The sequence below is a fragment of the Poecilia latipinna genome, unplaced genomic scaffold, assembly GCF_001443285.1.
Source record: "Poecilia latipinna isolate Pla-1442-1.1 unplaced genomic scaffold, P_latipinna-1.0 Scaffold380, whole genome shotgun sequence".
Classification (NCBI taxonomy): domain Eukaryota; kingdom Metazoa; phylum Chordata; class Actinopteri; order Cyprinodontiformes; family Poeciliidae; genus Poecilia; species Poecilia latipinna.
Genome location: NW_015112996.1, coordinates 59145 through 85210, shown reverse-complemented (window position 1 = coordinate 85210; position 26066 = coordinate 59145). Strand labels below are relative to the sequence as shown.

The 26066-nt window shown below is 36.2% G+C and overlaps 2 protein-coding genes across 2 annotated transcripts; both read left to right on the top strand.

Moving 5' to 3' along the window:
* Nucleotides 1-44: 44 nt before the first annotated feature.
* On the top strand, nt 45-21199 carry lars1b (leucyl-tRNA synthetase 1b). The gene is made up of 32 exons (XM_015036775.1): nt 45-182; nt 446-567; nt 1063-1150; nt 1550-1630; nt 2005-2142; nt 2291-2452; nt 2625-2737; nt 3223-3286; nt 3531-3619; nt 3918-4143; nt 5216-5303; nt 6150-6226; nt 6358-6411; nt 6522-6662; nt 6962-7039; nt 7175-7260; nt 7461-7526; nt 7764-7846; nt 8987-9125; nt 9461-9673; nt 10359-10416; nt 11463-11526; nt 12697-12880; nt 13304-13394; nt 14438-14578; nt 15284-15424; nt 16505-16615; nt 16780-16890; nt 17747-17851; nt 18744-18839; nt 19023-19155; nt 20424-21199. The coding sequence occupies exons 1-32, from the start codon at nt 177-179 to the stop codon at nt 20627-20629; spliced, it is 3555 nt and encodes a 1184-aa protein (XP_014892261.1). The 5' UTR covers nt 45-176; the 3' UTR covers nt 20630-21199.
* A 1580-nt stretch (nt 21200-22779) lies between these two features.
* plac8l1 (PLAC8 like 1) lies at nt 22780-25709 on the top strand. The gene is made up of 4 exons (XM_015036771.1): nt 22780-23131; nt 23448-23680; nt 24224-24360; nt 24631-25709. Exons 1-4 carry the CDS (start codon nt 23106-23108, stop codon nt 24760-24762), a joined length of 528 nt encoding a protein of 175 aa, XP_014892257.1. The 5' UTR covers nt 22780-23105; the 3' UTR covers nt 24763-25709.
* Nucleotides 25710-26066: the final 357 nt, after the last annotated feature.

Sequence of the window (26066 nt, the reverse complement as noted above, 5' to 3'; positions counted from 1 at the left end):
AAAGTAAACGCTTAAGACCTCGTGGAGACTGCATTACCCAGAATGCTCTGCGGAAAGCCGATTGTCTGTGTCATCATCCAGACGCCGGTGGCGTGGATTTCTCTTATCATTGGAGTTTTATATTATTTCCTCTCTTTAATCTACAGAAAAGCACGTTGTTGTCAAATTGTTACAGAATGACGGTAAGTTCTAAGCATGTATTCCAGAGTGATTTGTACTTTTAAAGAGTAAATGAATACACTTTCCATCTTTATGTGTGAACTTATTGTAGCTGAATGCTACTTTAGCTAGCATGAGCTCCCGAGCCAGCTGCCTAAATCTTATGCCAAAAATGAAATCAATGTCGTTATGTTTGCTATTACATTATCAACACGAGGTTACTGATATTTTAAATAGTTGAGAATTTTCTCCAAGAAATAAATTCTTGCTTAACATTGTATTCAAGGAACGAAAGGGAACAGCCAAGTTGGACTACTTGAGAAAGATTGAGTTGGAAATCCAGGAGAAATGGGAGAAGGAGAGAGCATTTGAGAATGACGCACCGTCAACTGTTGGAGAAACTTCAAAGTGAGTAGCTGCTGTCACTGTCATTTAGTTTGCCTTGAAAATTTGCTTTGTTGAGGTAACAAAACGGATATTTTATAGTGTACGTTAAATACAATATTTCTTCTGCAGATGTTTCTCGTATTGTGATGAATATGTTGTCATTATTATATTATGGCGCCTGTTGAAGTGAAAGAGAACATAGGTACAGAGAGAATACATTTAATTAAACAGGTACGTCAGCAAATGATATGTCAAAGCAAACAATTTCACACTAAAAAGCAGTTAAACAAACTTTTACATGATACCCAGATCATATGTTTCTGTTAAAAAATTACAGAAATACCATAAAATGTGAAATTTTAGGGTGGCATTTTTTTTTTCATTTCAAGATAAAAATCAAATAACCTCTTCAGTTATAAATCTGTTACTGTCTGGTGTAAGACCCCAGTTACCAAAACAAGAAGAGACTAAAAGGTCTTTCTTTATAACTTTAATTTTCTTTATTTTTTTTTACAGCAAAAACAAGTACTTTGTCACCTTTCCTTATCCGTATATGAATGGTCGATTGCATCTAGGCCATACCTTCAGCTTGTCAAAGTGTGAGGTAAGTTGGATACTCGGACTAAGGTGGATAGAGAAATGAAATTCATCCTGTTCACTTATTATCACAAATTATTAGCAGTTTTTTAAACAACTGTATTACCTGTAGTAAATTCAAAAATAAGGTATGGAAGAAAGAAATCACTGTGATTCTAATGTTAAAACAAATCAGAATCCTGAGCTTAATTTGGTTTTAATTGCAAATTATTAGTTTAATGTTTAATGGACTGTTCATAGAAGTGTGTCTTCCTAAGAAATGTATTGATTGTGCAGAGTGCCCTTGGTTGAAATAATATATTACATAAAAAAATATTCCAGGATGCTGTGTGTCTGGTAGCTTGAAAATGTTAAAGATCTTCCACTTTTTCCTCTGAGCTTCTCTTGTTCTGATTTGTTCCTCCAGTTTGCTGTTGGCTACCAGTCTCTGAAGGGGAAGAACTGCCTCTTCCCATTTGGTCTGCACTGCACAGGAATGCCAATCAAGGTTGGCATCTTCTTCTTATTTTCATTTTTAGCTACTACAATCTGACTTTGCTTTTACTTTAAACATTAATAGTATAAGAATTCCCACCAGGAAATTAATGTAAGTTGCATTATGCAACAAGGTTTTATTTATTCAATGTAGTGAATAAATGTAGTGAATCTGATTGAAGTAGATCAATCAGATTCAAGTACTTGTTGAATCTGAATGTTTTCAACAAAGAGTTTTATGAAAGTAGGTTGCGTTATCATCACATTGGCATTTCTGCTCCATGTAGTCCACTTAAATCAATCAATAATATGATCTTCATTTCCATCACCAACTCTGTTTTAAAGCACCCACAAGCTATCTCTCATGCATTGTGTTCACTCTATTAGGCCTGTGCAGACAAGCTGAAGAGAGAGATGGAGCTGTATGGAAACCCTCCCCTGTTTCCAGATGAGGATGAAGAGGAAAAGGAGAAACCCAAGGCTGCTGATGAAATCATCATCAAGGACAAAGCAAAGGGCAAGAAGGTTGGGATCTTCTGACAGTTGAAATAATTTCCTACATTAAAATTGTGTCTAAGTGAAAACTGAATGGTATTCTATGTTTGTGTTTGTATGTATTTTTTTAACTGCTTTCATGTAAACTGTTTCCACTGACTGAAAATCTCTTTGTCAGAGTAAAGCGGTGGCCAAATCTGGATCTTCCACATACCAGTGGGACATCATGAAGTCTTTAGGCCTAAATGACGATGAAATTGTCAAGTTTGCTCATGCAGAACATTGGCTGGAGTACTTCCCTCCTTTGGCAATCAAAGACCTCAAACAAATGGGAGTCAAGGTGACTAAACATATAAAACTATTGCTTGCAACTGTGTTTTTCCATTTTGTTTATACTCAAAGTAATTAGATATATATAAATCTGAACTCATTGTGCTTTTTGCCCTTTTTTTGTTGTATCATTGAGGCAAATGACTTTCATCAAAATTTCAATAATCTGTGTTATTCTGTAGGTGGATTGGAGGCGGTCTTTCATCACTACTGATGTGAATCCCTTCTACGACTCTTTCATCAGGTGGCATTTTCTCACCCTGAAAGACCGGAAGAAGATCAAGTTTGGCAAGAGGTGCATTTTTAATCAGGCCTTTTTGAACAGTTGCACTTTTGTTCAATTGCATAAACCTATACAGTTTTTATTTCTTACATCAGTTGAATTTTACTGCTTAGCACAAATTTTCTTGATTTGTTCATGTTTTGTGAGGTTACAGACAGAAACTTTTAACATTGTTCAGGAATTTGAAAATTTACAACATGGTGTTGAAATGGAAGAAAATCAAAGGGTGTTTTCAAAATTTAAAAAATCATAAAGTTTGGAGTGCATTTTATGTTTAACTCTTTTTGCTATGATACATTTGGAAAAAAAATCAAACTTACCAAGACATAGCTGTCCATCGAAACTGACAACATATTGTCCTGTTCTGTGCTGTCTTCCTTTTTACCAGCTGAATATAAAACCAATTTCATAGAATGTTTATGAAAAATAAAGGATGACAACTAACTTTAGAGTTGCTTCAATGGAGTTTGGTATGAATATCGTTTACCTCTCTACAGGTACACCATCTACTCTCCCAAGGACGGACAGCCATGCATGGATCATGACAGGCAAACTGGGGAGGTATGCACATTGTGCTTATTAAAATATCAAACACCAAATTCAAAATGTTGTAGTGCACATCAGCAATGTTTATTCAATTTACTATGCATGTAAAATATTCAGCTATATCCTAACACCAATTTATCTAAACTGAAGGCTTGTGATTCCATGTAAATTTGTTTTTCATTTAAAGACATCAAGTGTAACCTTTTTCACACTATGATGACCAAAGTGTATCATTTTGTTTCATTTCTGTCATTTGCAGGGTGTGGGACCTCAGGAATACACACTCATCAAGATGAAGGTGGTTGAACCTTACACTGCCAAATTTAAATCCAAAGTGTTTTATAGCAGGTAAAATATCATGACTATGGTCTTACTTGCTGTAATATGCATTGTTGACTAAGTAATTATTTTTTTCTTCTGTTTTTTGCACTGCTTTTAAACGCATAATCTTGTAATTTCCTGTTGCCAAATTGCTTGTTGGAACAGAATTGTGTGATGACTCCTCTTCTTTTCTTTTTGTAATTTCCTAGGATTTTTTTTTCTTTTTTTTTTCAAGCTTATGTAAATAAATCTGAAACTAATATTACTGAATATACTAATTCTTCACAAAGAAGTCAGATTTGAATACTTGCTGTCCTCCCCATAGTGGTATGAAAGGCAAAAACATCTTCCTGGTTGCTGCCACTCTGAGACCGGAAACCATGTTCGGTCAGACCAACTGCTGGGTGAGACCCGACATGAAGTATGTTGCCTTTGAAACGGCCAACGGAGACGTCTTCATCTCCACCAGGAGGTCTGCCAGAAACATGTCCTTCCAGGGCTTCACCAAGGAGAATGGAGTGGTGCCAGTGATCATGGAAATACTTGGGCAGGTAGAGAGCCTGTTATGTTTTGCACCCAACAAACACAAGCAATACTAAAATAATAATCAAAAGCCTAGATGAATGAGAGAAAGGCAGGAAACAATGTTGACAGGTTGCCAGACTAATTTGCATTTTGATTTGAGAGATAAATTATTTAATTAAGAAACAAAGCCTCAATATCTGACATGTTCTAGATCAAAATAACTCCAGGACATCAGTTATACAAAAGAAGTGATGAACTTATATTTTCACATTTATTCAGAGTGAAAAGAAAGGTTCTACGTGGCTGAAGAGAAGAAGGTTTTGAATGATCAAAAGGCTACCTTGGTCAGTCTGATGAGCTCAGACTGACCCATTTCAGGCTGTTCTCTGCACTCCATTCAGAGAATTCAGCTCCTTGTCAGAGTGACATTTCCTCTCAGACTGCACAAATGGTAATCATCCATTCTGTGTGACGTAGTTCTGACTGGTGTTGAAATGCTGTGAAAAAACCACATGCTTATGATGAAGATCAGCAAATGACCCCTTTACAGGTTAGGATTCAGTCTGTTACTGGGACCCTGGGGAGATGGAAGCTCATGAAATTGGGTTATTGTTGTTAGGGGAATTGAAATCTGAACATTATTTTAACTTCATCCACTACCAGCTTTTCCATCAAGGAAGAGGGTATTTATTAACATCTGCTTTTAAGACAGAGATTTCAGTAACTGGCTTAAACTTGCCTCCAGTAATTGAAATGAAACTTACTCTATTTTAAAGTTCAAATCTATACAATCACAAGCTAGAGCTGAGATCTTGTCTAACTTATGAAGTTAACACTTTACATGGAGGTTGTAGCTTTCAATCATAATGTTCTTAATAAGATTTCAAACTTTGTAAAAGTGTTTAGCAGCCATGTATAAATGTAAATGCATCTAAAATATAATCTCTTTTGATGTAAACATAATAATTTGCTGCTTGTTGGTTGTGTCTGAGTTTCTTATAAACATGAACTTTGAATCAGAAATTTGAACTGAATTTAAATATCTGATTCTTAAAGGAGCACAAGTTTTCACTGACATGGCATGGCTTCTCTGTTTAGGACATCCTTGGCTGTGCCCTGAGTGCTCCTCTGACCTCCTACAACATCATCTATGCTTTGCCAATGCTCACCATTAAGGAGGACAAAGGTATGAGTCCTTCAAAATACATGAATGCAGTTCTTTACTGCATTCATTTCTACTAGTCCTTTTGCCAGTGTTGCTCACAATGCCAAAAATGTGCACTTTTATAACAGTTTTCTAGAGCTCTTATATTTAGGCAGTTTAGCTGTCATGGGCTTCTTTGGTTTTTTTTTCAAACATTGTTTTTTTTTTCTTGCATTTTTTCAATGTTTAAGATATAGTTCAAATTTGCATTATATTTTATAAATCAGATGAAAACTTTTATAATGATATTAAATTAAGAGGAACTGACTACAAGTGCCCTAAACACTTTCGTCACAGGTTAATGTAAAAAACATGAAGGGGTTTGAATCCTTTAAAAGGTCAGTGCATATAGTGATGTCCTGATGACATACTGAATGTTTTTCTTTTTTTTCCACTTGGAGTGTAATTGGTTCCCCAAATAGACCTTTATTATTGCAGATATTTTATTTTTAGCATTTGTTGCTGAAAAGCTGCTGTTTGCTCCTAAGTAATTCTTTGTCCTGTTGATGGATTTCTGTAAATATTCATAAATTTAATTTCTGAATCACTAAACCGAAATGTCACAATATCCATATGAATAATAATGACTTTCTCATGCTCAATCTGTCATCTTGTCTTGAAGGGTTATGGAATGTAATGAGCAACAGTAAATGAGATCATGTTTGTGTGTCCTTTTTCACAGTTCGTTTGTTGCTCCAGTGCTTGCTGCACAGCAGATAATGAAATGTGGCAGCATGGGGCATTTATTAGATTTGGAACCAAGTAGAATGAAATAAATTAGTTTTGTTCATGTGCATTTTCTTGCACTTTTCTTCTCCTCGTCTCCAGGTACTGGGGTTGTTACCAGCGTGCCATCTGATGCTCCTGATGACATTGCTGCTCTCAGGGACATCAAAAAGAAACAGGTGACATAAACTTCTGCTCTAAGAGAATAACACCTATGTGAATCTTTTTCTGCTTAAATAATGTCTGCTGTGCAATTCATTGAGAATTCATAGAAACAATAAATAATTATTAATTCTTGCATTTTCTACAGGCTCTAAGGGAAAAATATGGAATTGAGGATAAGATGGTGTTGCCTTTCGAGCCGGTAAGCAACTCTTTTAAAAGTAATTTTGGTTTCACTTAGACTGAACATATTTATTTAATGGTACTTTTCAGTGTAACATTATTTATCATTTTTAAATGCCTACACCTCAGGTCCCCATCATTGAAATCCCAGGCTTTGGAAACCTTTCAGCCCCTCTCGTCTGTGATGAGCTGAAGATCCAGAGCCAAAATGACAAAGACAAACTGGCTGAAGCCAAAGAAAAGGTTTACCTGAAGGGATTTTATGAAGGGGTAGGTTTCAAACAACTACATGAGGATTTAACTTTAGGTTTGAAGGGTTTCTTTATAAATACTGGGTTGAATATAAAATTATCCACTGATGTTTGTATTTCTTTCAACTGGTTTTGACAGTTTTTTTTTTTCTTAAGAGCTTGTTTTGTCTCATGTCACAGTTATGTTAATAAACTGTTGCGCACAATTCCTGTTTGTCTTGAAACTCTACAGAGACATTGCCCACTTAATGATGTGAGAAGTTTTAAAATAATTACATTTCCTTAATATTAATGAACCTTTGTGAATAAATGTCTCAGATCATGCTAGTTGAGGGATACAAGGGGCAGAAGGTTCAAGATGTGAAGAAGCCGATCCAGAGGATGATGGTTGAGAAGGTAACATGTTTAACTTCATCTGGATTTAGTTCTTTATACGTCTGTGCACAGATGTGTTAGCGTGGGGGGTTTGTATAATGCATGTTTTTATATTACTTTACAATTCTCAGTTTGTACAATGTTTATCTGTTACAGGGTGAGGCCTTGATTTACATGGAGCCTGAGAAACAGGTCATGTCACGTTCAGCTGATGAGTGTGTGGTGGCGCTTTGTGACCAGTGGTAAGAGCAATCTTTGTTATATAGAATTGTATTTTTGTCATTTGAATACATTTTTATTTCCATTTATGGGTATTGAGTGTTTTGAATTTCATCTAAGATACATGCTTTAATTGGTTCATTCATTCTAAAGAATTTCATATTTGTGTTTTGCTTCAGTCTCTGAAAAGATCAACAAAACTATTGGTTTGGTATTTGAACAGGTATTTGGATTACGGGGATGCTGAGTGGAAGCAGCAGGCCAATGCAGCCCTCAAGTCACTGGAAACGTAAAAACAATGACTTCTTTATCTAAATATTTTTTTGTTTTGTGTGGTTTGAGTCCACTTCTCAGGGGTCTTATAACAAGTCAGAAATGCTTGTTTGCTATAAAGGAAATGCATATTTATCTCCAGTGTTCTTAGGGTTTTTTTTTTTAAACTGTTGGAAAAAAAATATGAAAAGATAAAACACTGCAAGGCCAAAATAATTTACCTACTCTGTATTTTTTGTGTACAAAATTCTAGATTTTGTGAGGAGACTAGAAGAAACTTTGAGGCGACTTTAGCCTGGCTGCAGGAACATGCCTGCTCTCGTACCTACGGACTTGGTAGGTTTACAGTTTTGTGTAATGGGTTCAATAACATGAAAAAATCCCCGTAATTCTGTTTCTTCCTTGTTTCTTGTTCACCTGACATGCAACCATGTAAAAGATGGAAGAGAGCAGTGTGACACCTGAAAGTTTCAAACTGCTGTTTGTATAAAGGTGTTTTGTCTACAGATGGAGACAAAGGCCTGGTCACAGAGCACCTAGCACTAGCTTGTGCTCCTGCAGGAACAGATGCAGTATGGAGCCTAAATAAAATGCTAAATATATCCTGCATTCTTGTAGATTCAAATAAAATGTTTTATTAAAGTTTTTTTCTAAAATAAGTAAAATATTTGATAAATGTGATTACAGTTAGTTTTATAATTTGAGGACATAAAACTGCATTTGATGTAGTAAAATCGTTACTATAGAAATAATCTACTGTTTCTGTAAGGACAATACAGAAATAATAGATTTTGTTGCATTTATTGAAATCTCAGTACTGTGAGAAAATATCTATCTGTTGTTTGTGGCTAAAAAATGTGTTGCTGCTTAACAAGCACAAATAGTATTCTAAAAATAGCAATTACAATCAGCTATTTGAAGCATTTATACAGCAGTTATTGATGCCCTCAAGGAGCTAATAGTGGGAAATGGGTCAAAAAGCTTAAATAACAAACACATTCATTCATATTTTTCAAATGGTGCCTAATTGTTTTTCTCTAGTATGGGAACGGATACGCTTATTTTCCATCATTACTTGTAACACAAAAAGATGAGCCAAGAGGATCTGAAACTAAAAACAAACTAAACATGGATTTTTGCTCCTCTTCCCCATAGCTTTGTTCTTAAAGTATAAAATCCAGGTTATCTGTCATAACGGCTGTTTAGAGATTACTTGTGGTTTTGTCTTCTGGCATCACCAGATTGCATCGCTGTTTATTTTAGGAAGGATTACACAACTCAATCCAAATCTCTGGTTGTCTACCAAGAATTCTTTTGTCTGAATGTGAACCAAGTGACTGCTAATTTATTTAATTAGCAGTCTTAATCATTTAATCAGTACAAAGTAATGAATATTATTTTGTCTTTTAAAGTATTTTTGTTGTGTATATCATTGGTTGTCTGTCTGTGTGTGACTCTGTCCCGTGGTTACCATAGGAACACGACTGCCTTGGGACGAGCAGTGGCTGATCGAGTCTTTATCGGACTCTACAATCTATATGGCTTACTACACTGTAGCCCACCTCCTCCAGGGAGGTGTGCTGAATGGACAAGGGGACTCTCCACTGGGCATCAAGTAATTATTCGCCACACACAGACCTGCACTTGAAGCAAATATTGAACTTGAAGCTATTTATGTCTGTTTTTTTCCACTCTTTGTCTTTTTTTTTTCTCTGCAACAATCAACCAGACATTTTATTCCAGAGAGTTAGAATAGAGAAAACTCTTTAAAAATATCTTCTAACAAATGAAGAAAACTGATGCTGGAATCCACAACTTCGTATCACTGAAGTTTGCTATAAGCACCTAAATACATCGCTCTCTCAACAGAATACCAGATTCGTTAAAGTTTATAGTAACCCCCATTATTCTGTTCCTCCTGCCCTTAGCCATGTTTTCCTGCTTTGACAGGCCAGAGCAGATGACCAGAGAGGTGTGGGACTTTATCTTCTTTAAGTCGTCTCCTTTCCCCAAGACCGACATCCCTAAGGAGCATCTACAGAGGCTGCGGAGGGAGTTTGAGTACTGGTACCCGGTGGATGTCCGTGTGTCTGGAAAGGATCTTGTGCCCAACCACCTCTCCTATTACCTGTATAACCATGTAGCCATGTGGCCCAAAGACAGGTGAGTTTTTCCTGTTTGACCTGCCGGTATAATGCAGGTTAAACTTTTAGAGTTTTATTTATTTAGTTTAAAGTTGGGAGTTGTAGTTAACATGAAAAATGTAAATGAAAACAATGCCTTTCAAAACACTATAGAGGCCTACAGCTAGAATATAGCCAGTCTAAATTCACTGCAGTTCATCTTTTCTCTTGTGAGAATAATGTTGTCCATTATTTCCGGACTAAAATTCACAAGCATTAAAAAATCATCATCAGGTTTTAAATCATCATCAGGTTTTAAATCATCATCAGGTTTTGTCGTGGTTGATGCAAACTGTTACAGATTTCAGCCACTCCAATGTGTACCGTTATGAATGTGTTCTTTGTTTTAATATCACATTTGTGTCAATGTTTACCATTTATTTCCCCTGTAATGCCTATGTGCTGAAAACATTTCTGTCCTTCGGAGTAGTTTCTTAGAGGGCCATTGCTGATGTAGCACATGAAGTCTCCAAATGACTTGAAACCTTTTGAATAATGGGGCGTGGAGCGCTAACAGAGCCTTAACTGTATTTTTGTTTTATATTTTTATATCTTTCAACAAAGTTTCAGATGCTGCTCTCCACCATCAGCAAAACGACGGGGGAGGAAATTCATGTTGGAAACCCAACATTAATAGAATTAATGTTTTTTTTTTTCTGTTACAGTGGGAAGTGGCCTCAGGCAGTTCGAGCAAACGGACACCTGCTCCTTAACTCGGAAAAGGTAAGTCAAGCATTTTTAGATCATAATGATCTTATTTTTAGTGATACTAAAGCCTGAAGAGTCTATAAAGTGTTTTTTTTTCCTTTTTTTTTTTTATGAAGGCAGCAAATTGTATATTTTGTTTTTATGAAAGATTTAGAAATAAATCTTAGAATGTAAGATTTTTGCTAAATGCAGAATTTAGATAACCATTCTCTGTTTTTGTTTTGCTGTTTAAAATTGTTTTTTTGTGGCTGAACCTTGAAGTAGTTTGTTTCGACACTAGGGGAGACGGGGAAAATTTCTTTTGCGTTACCCCGCAATATTTGCTGGTTTATTTTTATGTACAATCACAAATGTCAATTTAAAATTTCAAATGCATACACACTTAAAGAGCCTCAGTGTTTATTCTTAACTCTTTGGTGCAAAAAACTGATTTATTCAAAAATTGGTCTATTCACTGCATGTTTATGTCTGTGTGTGTAAGGCTGTGGGAAAACGGCCTGTTAAACCACTCAGACTGCTAACAGAAACAAGACACAATCAAAACTGTTAGATGACAGCAATAATAACTCAAAAATAGTCCAAATAGTTAGGATGTATTTTTTATTTCCTTCCTTCTTATTTCTTTTTTATGGAAAGTTTCTGTTTATATCATAGGTTTATGGTGCATTTCTATCCTAAAGAAAAATATGTAAAAATTTCACAAAGAGCTATTAACATACATGGAACAACCTCAAAAAGCCTTATATTATCGCAGAAAGTGCGATGACCACTGTAAGAAAGGCTTACAGTATTAAATTATGCTGCATGAACTAATCAGTACTTTATTGCGAGGTAACGGAAAACATGTTGCGAGGTACTGCAAAAGAGAAAATTTTCCCCATTTTCTCTAAAGGGCTCCCGAACTTTGTAAAGTGTTTCAAGTACTTTTTGAAGTTGCTTAGTTTACCGTAATATGTACCTGTTTTTTGGTCATCTGAAGCTGATCATCTCTGTCTGGAGTTCTAATTCAATGCATTTGTTTTGAACTTGTATGGGGAAAAAATGTTTTGCTCTTTTACTAGATGTCCAAATCAACAGGAAACTTTCTCACTCTCAGCCAAGCCATCAGCAAGTTTTCAGCTGACGGTAATGTCAGTTTCTTCATCTATTCTGCATCTTTTTGCATTTTATGTATCTTCTTCAATCTTTTCTTCTTTTTCTCCTTATGAGAGTTTTCTTGTCCACTACAATGTATTTTTACACTACATAAGGTATTCCATTGGATTATGTTGTAAACATTTTCTGTCCAACTAGTGGTTATAATTGAACATGAACACAATCATATTCACAGGTTACAATTAGTTGCTCCTGGCTATTATGAGCAGCTTTTTCTTTTTATTTAATTTTTTAAAGCTATTCATAACAGCCCAAAGCAACTCTTAATTGTTATGGTAGTATGTTAATGTTTGCTTAATTTTGAATATTCTTATAAAACATTTAAAAGAACCACAAATAATGCCCAATGTGTGCGGCCTTGTGTAGTCAGATTATGTTTTAAATCCTAAATCATTCATTCACATAGTTGACTCAAGAGGCTGCCTTCAAAATAGAAACAAAAAAGTGGAGATAATTTTAGGATGCCATGGGGACCAATAAGAATTAATTTGGATATGTTTAAAAAAAATCTTGTGTGTTGTGTTTGTGTGAACTGCTGCATGTATTACTTAGACCATCATTAAAATATTGAAGTAGAAGCTTCTCTTCCTCAAAAGCCTTATGAATAACAGGGATTAAAGATGCACCAATTCGAAAAGTTGCAATATTTATATCAATATTCAATATTATTAATGCTGTTATGACTTATAACCGATATTTAGCAATGTTGGATATATTTCCCTACCCTTTTGATCGCCAACATTGCTTCTCTGCTTTAATTAAACGTCCTGTGCTGCATCACTGTTACATGACCAAACAAACACCACATGACCAACCCCCCTCCTCGACCTGAAACACATACACAAATGGAAACAAGAGAAAAATGGAAATCAGTTATTAATATCAGCCCACTTTTATTTATGGGACAGACATCCTTATGTTAAAAAATAACTAACATCAGCCGTACTGACATTAATGCAAATGCATCATGCATCCCCAGTTTAAATGAAACAAATTATAAACGTAGGGAGTGTTATGTGTGGTGTTTGCATTGTGTATATGCACTAAACACATTTCTTTTAAACACAACCCATTTTTCAGACTACATAATCTAAGTGAAGTTTGTGTTCTGTGTATTTTGCATCGCTTTGCTCTTTTCAGGTATGCGTCTGGCTCTAGCTGACGCTGGGGACACGGTGGAAGACGCTAACTTTGTGGAGACCATGGCTGATGCCGGCATTCTTCGCCTCTACACGTGGGTGGAGTGGGTGAAGGAGATGATTGCTAACCAGAACAACCTGAGGACTGGGCCCGCGGACACGTTCAACGATCGTGTGTTTGCAAGGTATGTGGGAAAATGAGCTGAGTAATGAAGTTTGTAAAGATCAAGAACTTGATAAAATGTTTAAACTAAGCTAGATGGGATGCATTTCTTTTCATATTATCTGGAATCTGTCTTCACAATAATCTTGACAGTGCATTTCAGAAGGATGTTTTCTCTTAATTTTTTAAAAATTGTTTTGAATTTGATTAAAATTCACCCTAAAACATTTTTGAGTAACGCATTTCTTTACTTGCAATTTGTACCTACTAATTATGAGGCACTTTCTGCAATAAGGTTGTCTCTTATAACAAAAGACTCTCATGTCTTTTGCGTTGTGAAAACACTGAAGTTTTATGAAAATGAGCATTCTGTCTCCAGAGCAACAGTTCTGCTATTCTTATGTCTTTATATAATATAATTACATGGACTTTATCTTTTCTGCAGTGAAATTAATGCAGGCATCTTGAAGACGGAGCAGCATTATGAGAGGATGATGTACAAGGAGGCTCTGAAGAGCGGCTTTTTTGAGTTCCAGGTAAGTACATTAAGTTTCTGAGAAATATCTTTAGCTCAAAAAATAAGAATGCCCCTAAAGCGTTGAGATTACGCTATTATGAGAAGTGTTATGAACAATTAAAATCTCTGTAATTTTTTCAGAATATACAAAAAAAAGAGCAATTAAAAATTGTAAGGCAAGTGTCTAAAGAGCTAAGATCTGTTTGTAAATAGTTTTCAATGTAATGTAGCCTATAATGTTTTTTTTGACGGGGGGGTCACTCTATGAACAAGCTAGTCCACCAACCATTTTTTAACTGATTCAGGAATTTCTTTTAAATAATTTTATTTAAAAGCATTTTTTTTTTTGTTTGTTTTTCTACCTTTAAAAGATTACTAATTATATTTTACATTTCTCTCCTCTGTTCATTATTAATGTGGTTTGCACTGACATCAAAAGCAGCAGTCTCTTTATGTTAAAAAAAACATAAAGTTTCTCAGCTCAAATTTCTAAAATGCTGCCAATATTTTCAAATCCAGCATTTTCTATAACAGATGTTTACAAACTCAAAGAAGATGAAGCAGACCGGCTGCTGTGATATGATTAGTCTGTTATTTGTGACCCTAAAGAATATGTTATATTCTTTATACTGCTTTGTTTTATAATAAAAACCTTACCAATACTAATAATAGTTAATCTTAGTAAGTCTTTACAACTTCTACACTGAACATGCTTTGCTGTTAATGATGCGGATTCTAAAGGAATGCCTCATGAAATTCTTGGTTGAAATTGAGAAACAACCGAGTGATGCATCAGGGGAATGGCTCTGATTAACACAATTTTGTGATATGCAAGTCTGATCAGCTTTGACAGAAAACACCTTTATTTAGATTTGTTGCTGTTGGATCGTGCTACTAAAGAACACACAGATCCTTACAGATCTGTTTTCTTTCCATCTCCTTTTACCCTTTCATTTATCCATTTCTAGGCACTTTTCAGGGATAGTTCTAGTTTTGTTGTTGAAGCATTGTGCACATTGTAACTGATGTGGAAGTTTAAAACTGTCCATGTTTTTGCTTTAGGCATCTAAAGATAAGTACCGTGAGCTGGCTATTGAAGGCATGCACAGAGACCTGGTCTTCCAGTTCATAGAGAGACAAACACTGCTGCTGGCCCCCATCTGTCCACACCTCTGTGAATACACATGGAGTCTACTGGGCAAGGTAGGTAACATAGACTTTTGGCATGTCTCTGCTTTACGTGTTCACAGTGTGTTCTCAGGGTATAAATCTGGCTTTGATTCTCTCCTCCCATCCTCTCTTCGGGCTTTTTCCTCGTCATAGATTTTTACATACAACAGAGAAATGCAGCCAACCAAAACGGGTCACCGTAATGTGTTAATTTACATTCATGAAGAGCACCTGGGATCGGAAAGCTTAAACTCCCATGTTCACGGCTGGCCTGCAGTAGCACTTGTTCCCACTGCTCATTTACTGGTGTGAAATGGCTACTGACAAGATCCCAGTGGTGAAATCCAAGTCTGCTGGGAGCCTGTCTTCACACTGAGCCGTTTCCTCTGCACTCACTGCTACACGCTTCCTGTAGCACTGAGAGCCATGAATATTTTTAACACTCAAATTTGTGAATATAAAAGAGAACTGCTGTGTTGGAGATATGTTTTTCAGTTGTTGCTTAGCAACAACAAAAGAGCCTCCCTCACCTACCTTTATTTTCCCCTGATCCTGTGCTTGGTACCACAAGCTGAAATCATATGTTGTTTTTCCACACGCTCAAGCACAACTGAGTCCTGCTAGGGCAATTACATAAGCACTGTGGCTTTTGATTATGTAATTGATGAGACCAGTTTTTGTTTCCACTTTTTTAAAATAAGAATCTCCTTTCACTCGTCTCCTGCTTGCCTCTCACAGACTGGTTCTCTGATGAAGGCATCATGGCCCGTGGCCGGACCCGTCGATGAGGTTCTGATTCGTTCTTCTCAGTACCTGATGGAGACGGCACACGACCTCCGTTTGAGACTCAAAGCATACATGCTTCCTCCCAAAAACAAGGTATAATACGTCACGAGGATCTTGAAAAGGCTTCACATTTAAATTTAACGTTCTGAAACGTGTAAGATGTTTCATGTTCTTTACATTGTAGCTATGATGGCTCTTTGTAAGAGTAAAAATCTATTTTAAAATTAATAACACTCTTTTCATAGTTTCTTTTTTTTTCTTGTTGAATGAAAACCAAACCTTTTGTTCACAAAAACTCCAACAGCCAGAAACTGGAGGCTGAGTGTTTTTTCTCTGTCAACAGATGTTTCACAGTTTATTATTGTTGAAGCACAACAATGAGGAAAAAATGAATAATAAAAAAAAAACGACTTCAGACTAGAGAGGGCTTTTGTTTAAATGAGATTTTTTTTCTTGACCATCAGGGTAAAAATAATGTATTATGATTTCAGAAGCAAAATGAAACAAGAAGAAATGTTGCTTTGGGGTTTCCTTTATTTCTCTGTGTGTCACTGCCTGAAATGCAGCAGTTGTGGATTATTGATGCCGAGCTTCCTGCAGCATCTGTTATCCTTTTAGATAAACCAAGAGTGTTAAGTCTTGTGTTGACAATGGAAAAGTTTCTGTTCATTATCTGGATTTCTGCAGCTGAGAGAGAAAAACAAAGCAGGTACTGACAGTGTATCTAAGACAGGCGATATCTTGGGCTCCCATGCTGAAGTTATTGATTTGTTACCAATGTTTTGGGAGCACAGGGGCAGAACTGGAAGAGAACAGGAAAAGAAGGAAACAAACAACTGGAAGGACTGACTTTAATTTTATGACATGGTTTCATATTTAATCTTTGTTAGATTTCTGATAATATATTTCATATTTTTTCCGCACATGAACCTTTTTCCCATCATGACTCATGTGGTACAGTCTGTATGTAGGCAGCTGCCATGTACTTTAAATGAACAGATCACTCACTAACGAGCATCAAAAAGCATATGTATTTGTTATATCATCCTAAGTAACCCCAAAGTTGTATTCCATTGCAACCACCTTGTGTTGTGAGTTAACAACGAATCAATCACATCTAAAAGGTTGTTTTTATTTATTTTTTTTCTTAAGTGCATTTTTCTCTTTTCATAGAAAGGTGACTCTAAGCCCCCTGCTAAGCCGTCCCACTGCACTATTTATGTGGCTAAGAGCTACCCTCCATGGCAACACAGTGCCTTATCTCTGCTTGGCAAGCACTACAAGGTAAAAATAAATAAAATAAAAAAACCTTCCACAGAACAATGTTTGCTCTTTATTTTTTATATAGTTGTGCTTAAGACACGGTGCAAGTTGATGCTGGGGCTCATTCAGCTGTTCACACTCAGCTTTTGTTTAAATCTGTAGCACCTCTTTGTGTTTGTGACCAGAGCAACAACGGGATCCTGCCAGACAACAAAGTCATAGCCAGCGAGCTGGGAGCCCTGCCTGAGCTGAAGAAGTACATGAAGAGAGTCATGCCATTTGTTGCCATGATCAAGGTATTTATTATTAGTTTTAAGGGTCACATTGAAAGTGCACTATTCAGGCTTTTTCTGGCAAATACCAGTTTTTGATTCTGATTTTGACCAATTCTCATTTTCATTGATTTAAGGCCTAATACATGTAACGTGAAACTAATATGGTGTAGGGTTTTTGATTGATTAAATATTTCAGAAAAGATGCAATCATGAGATTTATCCCTGCTAATGCATAAAAACTATATATTGTTTTATTTATTAATACAAGGCTGTAGAATTTGACAGATTTTTTGTTCAGTTTAAATCTTTACTCCAAACTTTCACAAACACATTATCTTTCATCATTGAGATATAGTCTCACTTTGAAGTGTCTCCTGTGGTAGGGCTAAGGTAGCTAATGTTTTGTACCGACTGTATATGTTATTATAATACATAGTCAGTGCACAGCATCCAATGGAGGACGGAACTATTTAATACCTGTACTGAAATGTCATCAAAGATTGTGCTTTTCTTATCTCATTTAGAGCTTAACTATATATATATATATATATATATATATATATATATGTTTGATTAAAGCAGCTAATAATAATGCTGATCAAAGGCATTTCTCTTTTAAAAATGTATGAGTCACTTCTCTTAGGTGTGTTTGTCTTTATTCAAGTGATCAAACAGAATAACCGTGGTAATATTTATGATAAACTTCTTTATTTATTTATGGCTCTTTATGTCTTTTAAGCTCATCCTGCAGATACATGGTGTACATTTATAGTAAAGTGTCCTGTTTCCAATAATTATTTTCTGCAGCTGAGTTGTTAGTACTCTTAGCATTATATTCACATCCAACTTTCTGTTTGATTGCGTTTGTGTTTTTTAGGAGAACCTGGAGAAGAACGGGCCCAGGGTCTTGGATCTAGAGCTGGAGTTTGATGAGCGAGCGGTTCTCATGGAGAACCTGGTGTACTTAACTAATTCTCTGGAGGTCTGTGACTTCACTCTCTTCAGATTCAACACAAACAAAATTTCATCTGTTCTTGCTCACAATGCTTTATGATTTTCAGTCTTCTGTGACCAAGCTGGCAATGATTATCTGTAATATTTATCTATAACCAACTTTATTTTTCTCCAAAAGGCTTAATACTGACAAATAAATAAACCTGCAACTCCAGATAATATATTTTTTTTTACAAACTAGCACATATTTGAAAATTAAACCTATATGTTTGCACAGAAACTAAAAGGCTAACCTAGAATTTTCGTGCGTTTCAAGGACTGGATTACATGGTGTATTTCTTGCTGCACAAACCAGTAGTTAGACAAAGGTCCCATCAGTGATACTTCACTAAGAAAAGAGCGGTCAGCAGAGAAGAGGTGTAGATGGTTAAATGACTTCAGTTTGCTGCTTTAAAATGGCTTCTGCTGAACTCAGATCACTGGGGAGCTGTTGCTTTCTAAGTAATAAAGTGGCCTTAGATTGCTCCCAGCCTGTCTACATGGATAAAAATAATGGTAAAATGCAGAGGCCAAATTCCATCCTATGCAAAGCATGCTGGGTACAGCGTGCTTTGCATAGGAAACTAAATGAGCAAATGGTGTAAAAAAAAAAAAAAAAACTTTCTGTCATGCAGCTCTGTTCAGTATGCTGTTTTACATCTAGTTTAACTTCCAGTTGCTGTTTTCGCTCCAAAAATACAGAAAATGTGTGACATTCTGGTGTAAGACCAGGCGATAAGTCTGGGATTACTGTTTGAGTCTCGTTAACGCTGCCAGTCTGTGCCAGTAGAGCAAACACACAAAACATCTAAGCAGTGCACCGTTGTGGTTGGTCTGCTCAGCTGTGCACTGATATGTTTTCTCCTGTTTCCCCCCTGCAGTTGGAGCAGATTGATGTCTTATTTGCATCAGAGGCTGATGACAAAGTGAAGGAGGATTGTTGCCCTGGGAAACCGTTCAGTGTGTTTAGATCAGAGGTAAAGGCTCCTGATGTGTAATGGATGCTAAAAAAATGACAGAAAATGGTTATTTCTGAATGTTTTATGAATGTCAGCAGATATTATTTTTTATGTTCAACTGCAGGTTTGTTTGCATACATGATGCATCATGTTGTCTTTATGTTGATGATTAACAAAATAAACTTTGTTGTTCCTTCCAAGCCTGGAGTCGCCATGTCCCTGGTCAACCCTCAACCAGCCAACGGCCTGTTTTCCACAAAGCTGGACATCCGGCAAGGAGACAGCAAAGACACCATTGTCCGTCGACTTGCCAAAGTCAACAGACTCATAAAAGGTCAGCAGCACATTTTGAAACTCAAAAGCTTCTTATTATAAGTCTGTATTTTAGAGAGCATAAACGTATTTACTCTGTTTAGATAAAATAATCTGTAAACCGGAGAGTCTCTTTGGAGCTGATTCATATTTTTGGTTTGTCACACCTCCTGGTGGATAAGCAAATTCAGATGCGTGTTGTTTACAAATCTGCCTTGGAAATGACTTCCCTGAGCCTTTGCCATCTGCCAGTATAGAAATGTAGAAAACGGAAATTGTGCATTCACTAGCCTTTTGACCTTTTTCCAATCTAAACTGTAGCTAGATGCATGCTGATTGCTGAAATTACCCCTGAGATGTGCCTACAGCTTGGAAGTCCAGCTGTTACAAATTTAGTTAGATTAGGTCAATGAAGCCAGAATAGCATGCAGTCTAAAGAAAATGTCATTGTGCTGCGTTAGTTTGTGTTTTGTAATTTATTCTTTATGTTTAAACCATTAACCTGACAGGCACTGCAGATAACAGTTAGCCTTTATGGCTAAATCTGGTATGATTTGGTGCAGGACTGAAGAACTCCCTTTAATTTGTTGATACTAAAACATCTATTTTTTTCATCTTTCTTAAGTAGAACCCCATATTTTTTGGTCTATAAATGCATCAACCAAATGTAGTTTGAAATCATAACATCCAGATGGGTATAATTCAGAATCTGCCATTCAGGCTTTAAAGAAAAGCCTGAAATGACTTGGAAGAGCCTAATCACTCCATTGCTCATAAAGAATAAACCTTAACGAAACATGTAATGTAACGCAGTTTGAAGATTTATTTAAAGATTTATTATCTGACACTTTTTTGCCCAGCACATATGTATGTATTTTTGTTATTAACATCAAAATGGGCTAAAAAACAACTTAACTCACTTGTGTTCAGGTCAATCATTATGGTTTAAAAACATTTAGGCATGTCTATTAACTATTTGTCTAGGGTTTCTTGACTTGGTAGTCCTTTTTTCTCCATTTCCTTTTCTTTTTTTTCTTTTATGTCTGTCATATTTTTTATTGGGGTTTTTATGATCACTCATGTAATCTTGCACAACACTTCAACTCTGTCTGGGGAAAATAAATCAATATGAATTCTCTGTGATTATGTCATCCAGTTGATGACCACATTCTGTTTTATCTCACTTCCTTCCACACTTTGTCTTTTTTGCCTCTTTTCTATTTGTTTTTTTTTTTAATCTTCATTTTCTGCCTACCTCACTGACTCTTGTTTTCTTAACCTCACCACTAGATCTGTCCAGAGTGAAGCTGATGAGGTATGAGGATCCTGTGCTCGGCCCACGGCGTGTGCCCATACTGGGACAGGAGGAGAAAGGCAAGCTGCCCATCTCCAGCAAATCTGTGTTCAACATAAATCTGGATGAGAAGAAGGTCACTCTGGCTGACAACGGCCTCACCGTAGACATCGGAGATACTTTGGTTTATCTGATCCAATAATGTACAACAGGCCGTCTCACAGGCACAAAGGAGCAGGTTCAGCAGTTTCTTTGTAACATTTCAAAAGTTATTGCAGTTAGAACAAAAGCCTTTTCAGTCAGAAGACGGGCAAAAAGATCACTTTTCCTTTACTTTTAATTTGTGGACACCTACAATTAATTAGAATTGACAGCTAAATAACACCAGAATCTAGCATTTGTTTCACAGTACTAGTACATCAGTCTGCTGTGTCAAATAGTCGTTTTTTTTAGAAGGTTCAGGTTTGGCAGTTTTGTAAATGGTCAGTCTTTTCCTGTCTGGTATTTTGAGTTTTTAAGCTTTTAAACAATCCACCAGCTCCTCCTCCTCCTCCTCCTCACAGGGTGAGCACTTGTGTTCATTGTCAGGCAGCTCCTGCTGTGATCTGAATGCCTGATGTTGTCATATAAATGGAAATGTGTCTGGTGTTATTTTATACATCAAATGTGAGAGATATCATGTCTCTTCAGCTTGTTGGGCAGCTTTTATATTTTCTAGCTGTCAGTTGTGCTTGTCTGGGTTTTCCACAAAAATAAAAATATTTGAATGTTTGCAATTTGTTTGTCTCTGCTGGTTTATACACTCTAAGCTATAGTAGAAAAATATTCCACATGAGAACTAAACTTGCACCTTTAAATGAATACATTCTCTGCAAAATCCTGTTTGCTTCCTTAATGTTGGCCATAAAGCTGATATGGCTGAATATTATGTGAAGCATAAAGACAGTTTGAATGTTTTGTTTGGTTAATATAATTTATCCAAAAACATCAAATTTCCATTTAAAATGCAATAAATGGATTTTCTCGGTACATTCAGAGAAACAAAAACAGACACCCGTTTGTTTTCAAAGGAATGTTTTCAGACCGAAGCAGGACTGTGTGAAGTATTTTATGACTGTTTGTTTTTATTAAGCCAAACTGGGGGGTTTTGAGCATGAACAGCCTGCTTGGGTCAAACCACTGCATCCTGATCAATTTTAACTCTGGACTTTGACTGGGCTACTTCAAACACTTTCTTTTAGTATTTTTTGTCACTCACTCAGAAGTTGGGTTGTTGTTTTGTGTGGATTATCGTCCTGCTTTAGAACTCAAGTGTGTTTGAAGTTGCACGTTGATTGCTGAACATTGTTCAGGATTTTCTGCTGAAGAGCAGAATTCTTCCTGGTTTCAGAAGTTGTGCAGTCATCCTGGTGCTGAAACAGCAACGAAGCCGCAGACAGTCAAACTACTACCTCTGTGTTTGACTGAAGGATGTTATTTTCTGAAATGCTGTTAGATTTATACAAGGTATAAAAGGATGCACACTTTCCAAACAGGTCTCCTTTTTGTCTCATCGGTGCACAGAATATTTTCTCAAATGTTGAGATCATCAAGATGCGTCTGTCAAACCTTTTCTCTGCCCTTTCTTTGTTTTGCTGAGCTTTAGTTTTTCAATCTAGACTCCCTCTGTGGAAGCCCTTTTTTAATGAAAACTGACCACATTTTGCATTACCCTCTGTTTGCCCTCTGTGTTTGAGGGGGCAAAGTCACTTTCACCCAAGGAACTGTAGCAGCCTGAGTTGTTTTAAAGATTCTTCCAGAAACCAACAGTGACTTGTTAGGGAGAAATAAGCAATCAGAAATGCGTTTTTTTAATGCCTCTTTCTACCAAAAAATACATTTTACCATATTTAAGAGATCCTAAACCAAATTAAAAAAAACCTTGTTTTCTGTATATTTGACATATGGGAGCATACACGTGTTTAAACTGAGCTTATGAACCTTCTGGTTTCACTGCATGACTTTTCAGCACGTACAAAGCTCCTCTTCCTTTTTGTCTGTCAGTTGCTAAGTCAAAGTGCATCAATCTAAATAAAAGGTCATTGTTAGAACAGAGGAAATGAGCCTCTTGAATGAAAACCACAGAAGTTTCATGACTTCTAAAACCAAGATTTTCCCTCCCAGCGCCTCATACAAGAGTTCTTTACTTCAGAAGTAAGTGCTGCATTCATTGTTTAAGAACTTATGTACATGAATAACTACATATCATGGATCAGATAAAGTGTTAGATTTATTTGGTTAATTTTTTTTTATTCTTTCAAAATTTCTTTTTGTAGTTATTTGCATACATTTTCTTTTAAAACTTTATCAGAAATCTTCTAACTTGCTTCTGTGCGGATGCATCCTTGTCCTCCCATGCTGAACATTTTATGTTTTTTGCACCCTGACGTTCGTTTGCCCTGTCTTTATTTGCTGTATTAGCAGGGTGCACAGCAAAGTCTCAGACTGAAGACAGCAAGACTTATCTTAGTCACGCAGCTTCTGGCTGAGCCCTCTGACTGCAGGTTTATCTGCTTCGACACACAGCCTCTCACTGGGAGAGTGTCACTTCGGCTCCTCTTTCCTGCTGACTCCCGGCTCCACTCTCGTCTCTCCTCCTTGTGTCACCCGTCTCAAGGAGCTTCTGGTAGAAGCAAGTAATGGAGGAGATGACAGTTACTGACCAGTAAGTGTTTTATGCTGTCCCAAACTGCTTCATTAAGCTCTCTGTACTTGGCACAATGTAATTAAAGGCAAATTTTTTTCAAGTAGTGGTACATCCCAAGTATCACTACTTGATTTACTTATTTTTGCATATCATTGGTATGCAAGTGAAAAGTTTTTCTCATATTTACTGCAATAACTGTATAATCCTGTGGAGTTTTTTTTGTTTATTTTGTGAACAATATGAACAAGGAATAAATTAGACCTTTAGATTACATCCCTTTTATACATAAACAGCACCAGCTTGCATTTAAAGCTGCTTTTTCTTTGTTTTTTAGACCAGAATGTTCAGTCAAAAATGTTTCAGCGTCAATGTGTCAAGATGAAGAAGTGGAAGGCTTCGACACACAAACTGATGATGGCCAGAGGTCAAACGAAGTGCCTGTGTCGATGAGCCCAGTGGTAACTCAGCCTGGTCGTGGCATCGCTACAACAACCATCACCACCGTCACACAAATGGGGGGAGACTGGAGCACTGGACTTTTTAATGTCTGTGGAGACAAGACAACATGTAAGAGGCACTCACACACTACACTAAAGCACATTTCTAATTTAACATTAATGTTAATAATAAAAGCAAATGCATTTAGAACCGTGATTTATATTTTCATTCATTCATTCATTCATTCATTCATTCATTCATTCATTCATTCATTCATTCAGGCTGTGTTCTGTTCTGGTTTTCCCAATTCTGAATCCTGTCCATCTGTCTTACACATACATTACCAAATCTAAAACAACTAAAGTGTAAAACAAAATGCAGCTAATAAACCCCTTTACAAAAGCAAAAAATAATCAAAATATATATATTTTTTTTTATCCTGCATTTTTGTGGGACGGTGTTAATTTCATTCACATAGTAATTTGGCATGCATTAATATTTTGTTTTTTTTTTTTTCTACAAAGCACCCAAAAGAAAGCATCAATGAAGCATTTTATTTTTTTAATTGGTTCTACTTCTTAAACACTTTTCAAGAACAGTGATCCATGTCTCGAGCAAAACACTAAAAAATACTCGCACAGAAACTAGTGTTGCCTTCTTCCATGCTTCCAGGTATTATTGGGGCGCTGGTGCCATGTTATTTAGATCTGAGTTTAGCCCAGCAGTTTGGGGAGTGTCTTTGCATGCCTCTCCTACCAGGATCCACTTTTGCCATCAGAGTTGGAATCAGGGAGCGTTACAAGATTCGGGTGAGTGCAGTACATAGTTCTGTGTTTCTTTAGAAAAAAAAAAGAAAAAAATTGATCATTGTATTCAGTGAAATAAAAACTTTATTCAGCATTTTATCAACAAATTGAAAAGTAAAACGTGGAGCATGTGTTCTATTTTATGCCCTTGAAATTAAAAATGTGTCCTGTGTGTGTTTCTGCTACCTCATTTTGTTTGGATGTGTGCTTGCTCCACTTGCTTGCATGTGCTGTGTGTGTCTGCTCCTTGTTGTCCTGCATGTTTACCCACAGGGAAGTGTGTGTGAGGACTGGAGTGCAGTGTACTGCTGTTACCCTCTGGCTGTATGTCAGATGATAAGAGAGATGAAGCGCAGGATGAAGACCCAGACGTATCAAGTGTCTACAGTGATGGAATCCTCCTGAAGAAACTGTTGTCAGTAACTGTGTCCTTTGCTTTAACTTTGCAACAAGGATGAGTGAAGTCAACAGAGATTAGCATAAGATATCAGTGGCAGAGGATTAGAGCCTTTGAAAACATTTGATCTAAAATGTAAAGACTGGAAATCAAAACGAGGTGAAACAATGGAGGTTTTAAAGCTCCACTGAGTGATACAAGATTTGTAAATGCAAAGAGAGAGAAAAAAAAAACCTTGTAATTGCTGTTTGAATATTAATAGCTTGAATTATTTCTCTGAAAGAAATTATTTCATGGTCACATTTGCATATGTATGAAAAACAGGTGGGAAGATGAAGGGTTTTCCTTTTTTTCAATTCCAACAGACTTCAAACAAGCTCCAAACAGCTGGTGAAAAATTAAATCAAACACAGAGAAGAAAAGAACAAACAGTTAAACCTGTTTTACTAAAACAATAGTCCTGTTATTGTGTTCACCATGTAGGTATATTAACTGACACGCTGTCCTTAAAATGCATTAAATATTTCACTTATCACCATTATAATTCTGTTTTTACTGCTACGACATTGCTTTCGAAATCTACGACTTTTTATTTGCTACAAAAGATAAGACTTTACAACTTAATGGTTCTAATAACTTAATGTCCTCTTTCAGATTAGTTTGAACCTGATTAGACCTTTCTTAGCACTTTTTCAGTCAGCATCTGAACAAACCTTGTCACATATTTTACAATGGGCTTTAAATTGTCAAAGAAAATCACATGCGACATATTTGTAACAAAACAAAATTCAAGATTAGCTTAGATTTTAAGCTAATAAACAGTTAGCATTTTCTTTTTCTATTACATTGGATACGCGTTTTCATTAAAAACCTTTTTATTCTGTCTCTGTTCTCAACACCCAACGTATTTGTATGAAAAGTTAATTGTCCTTTTTGTAAATAAACATTTTATTGTAACTGTTTACAGTAATATTTCATGGCGCTGATCAAGACATTTTCTAGGCTGATTTATTTTTAAGTACAAAATTTATTTTAAAAAACTCCAAATATAATAATTGTTACTTTACAGAACCTCGTCAGTAGGTGTTGCAGTTGAACATTTTCTTACACAAATGTGAGTTATAAGGTTCATTTTCTGTATTGCGTGCCCAGGTTGGTGAAGAGACGTTGATTCGTATGCGCATAACGAAAATAAGCAGACACTAACTCCAGCCTGTATTTTCCCCAAAAGCAACGTCTTTGACTTTGCATTGCTTACTTTTTCTCTGACTTCAATAAATTAATTTGTAAATTTAAATTTATTAAAATAAAT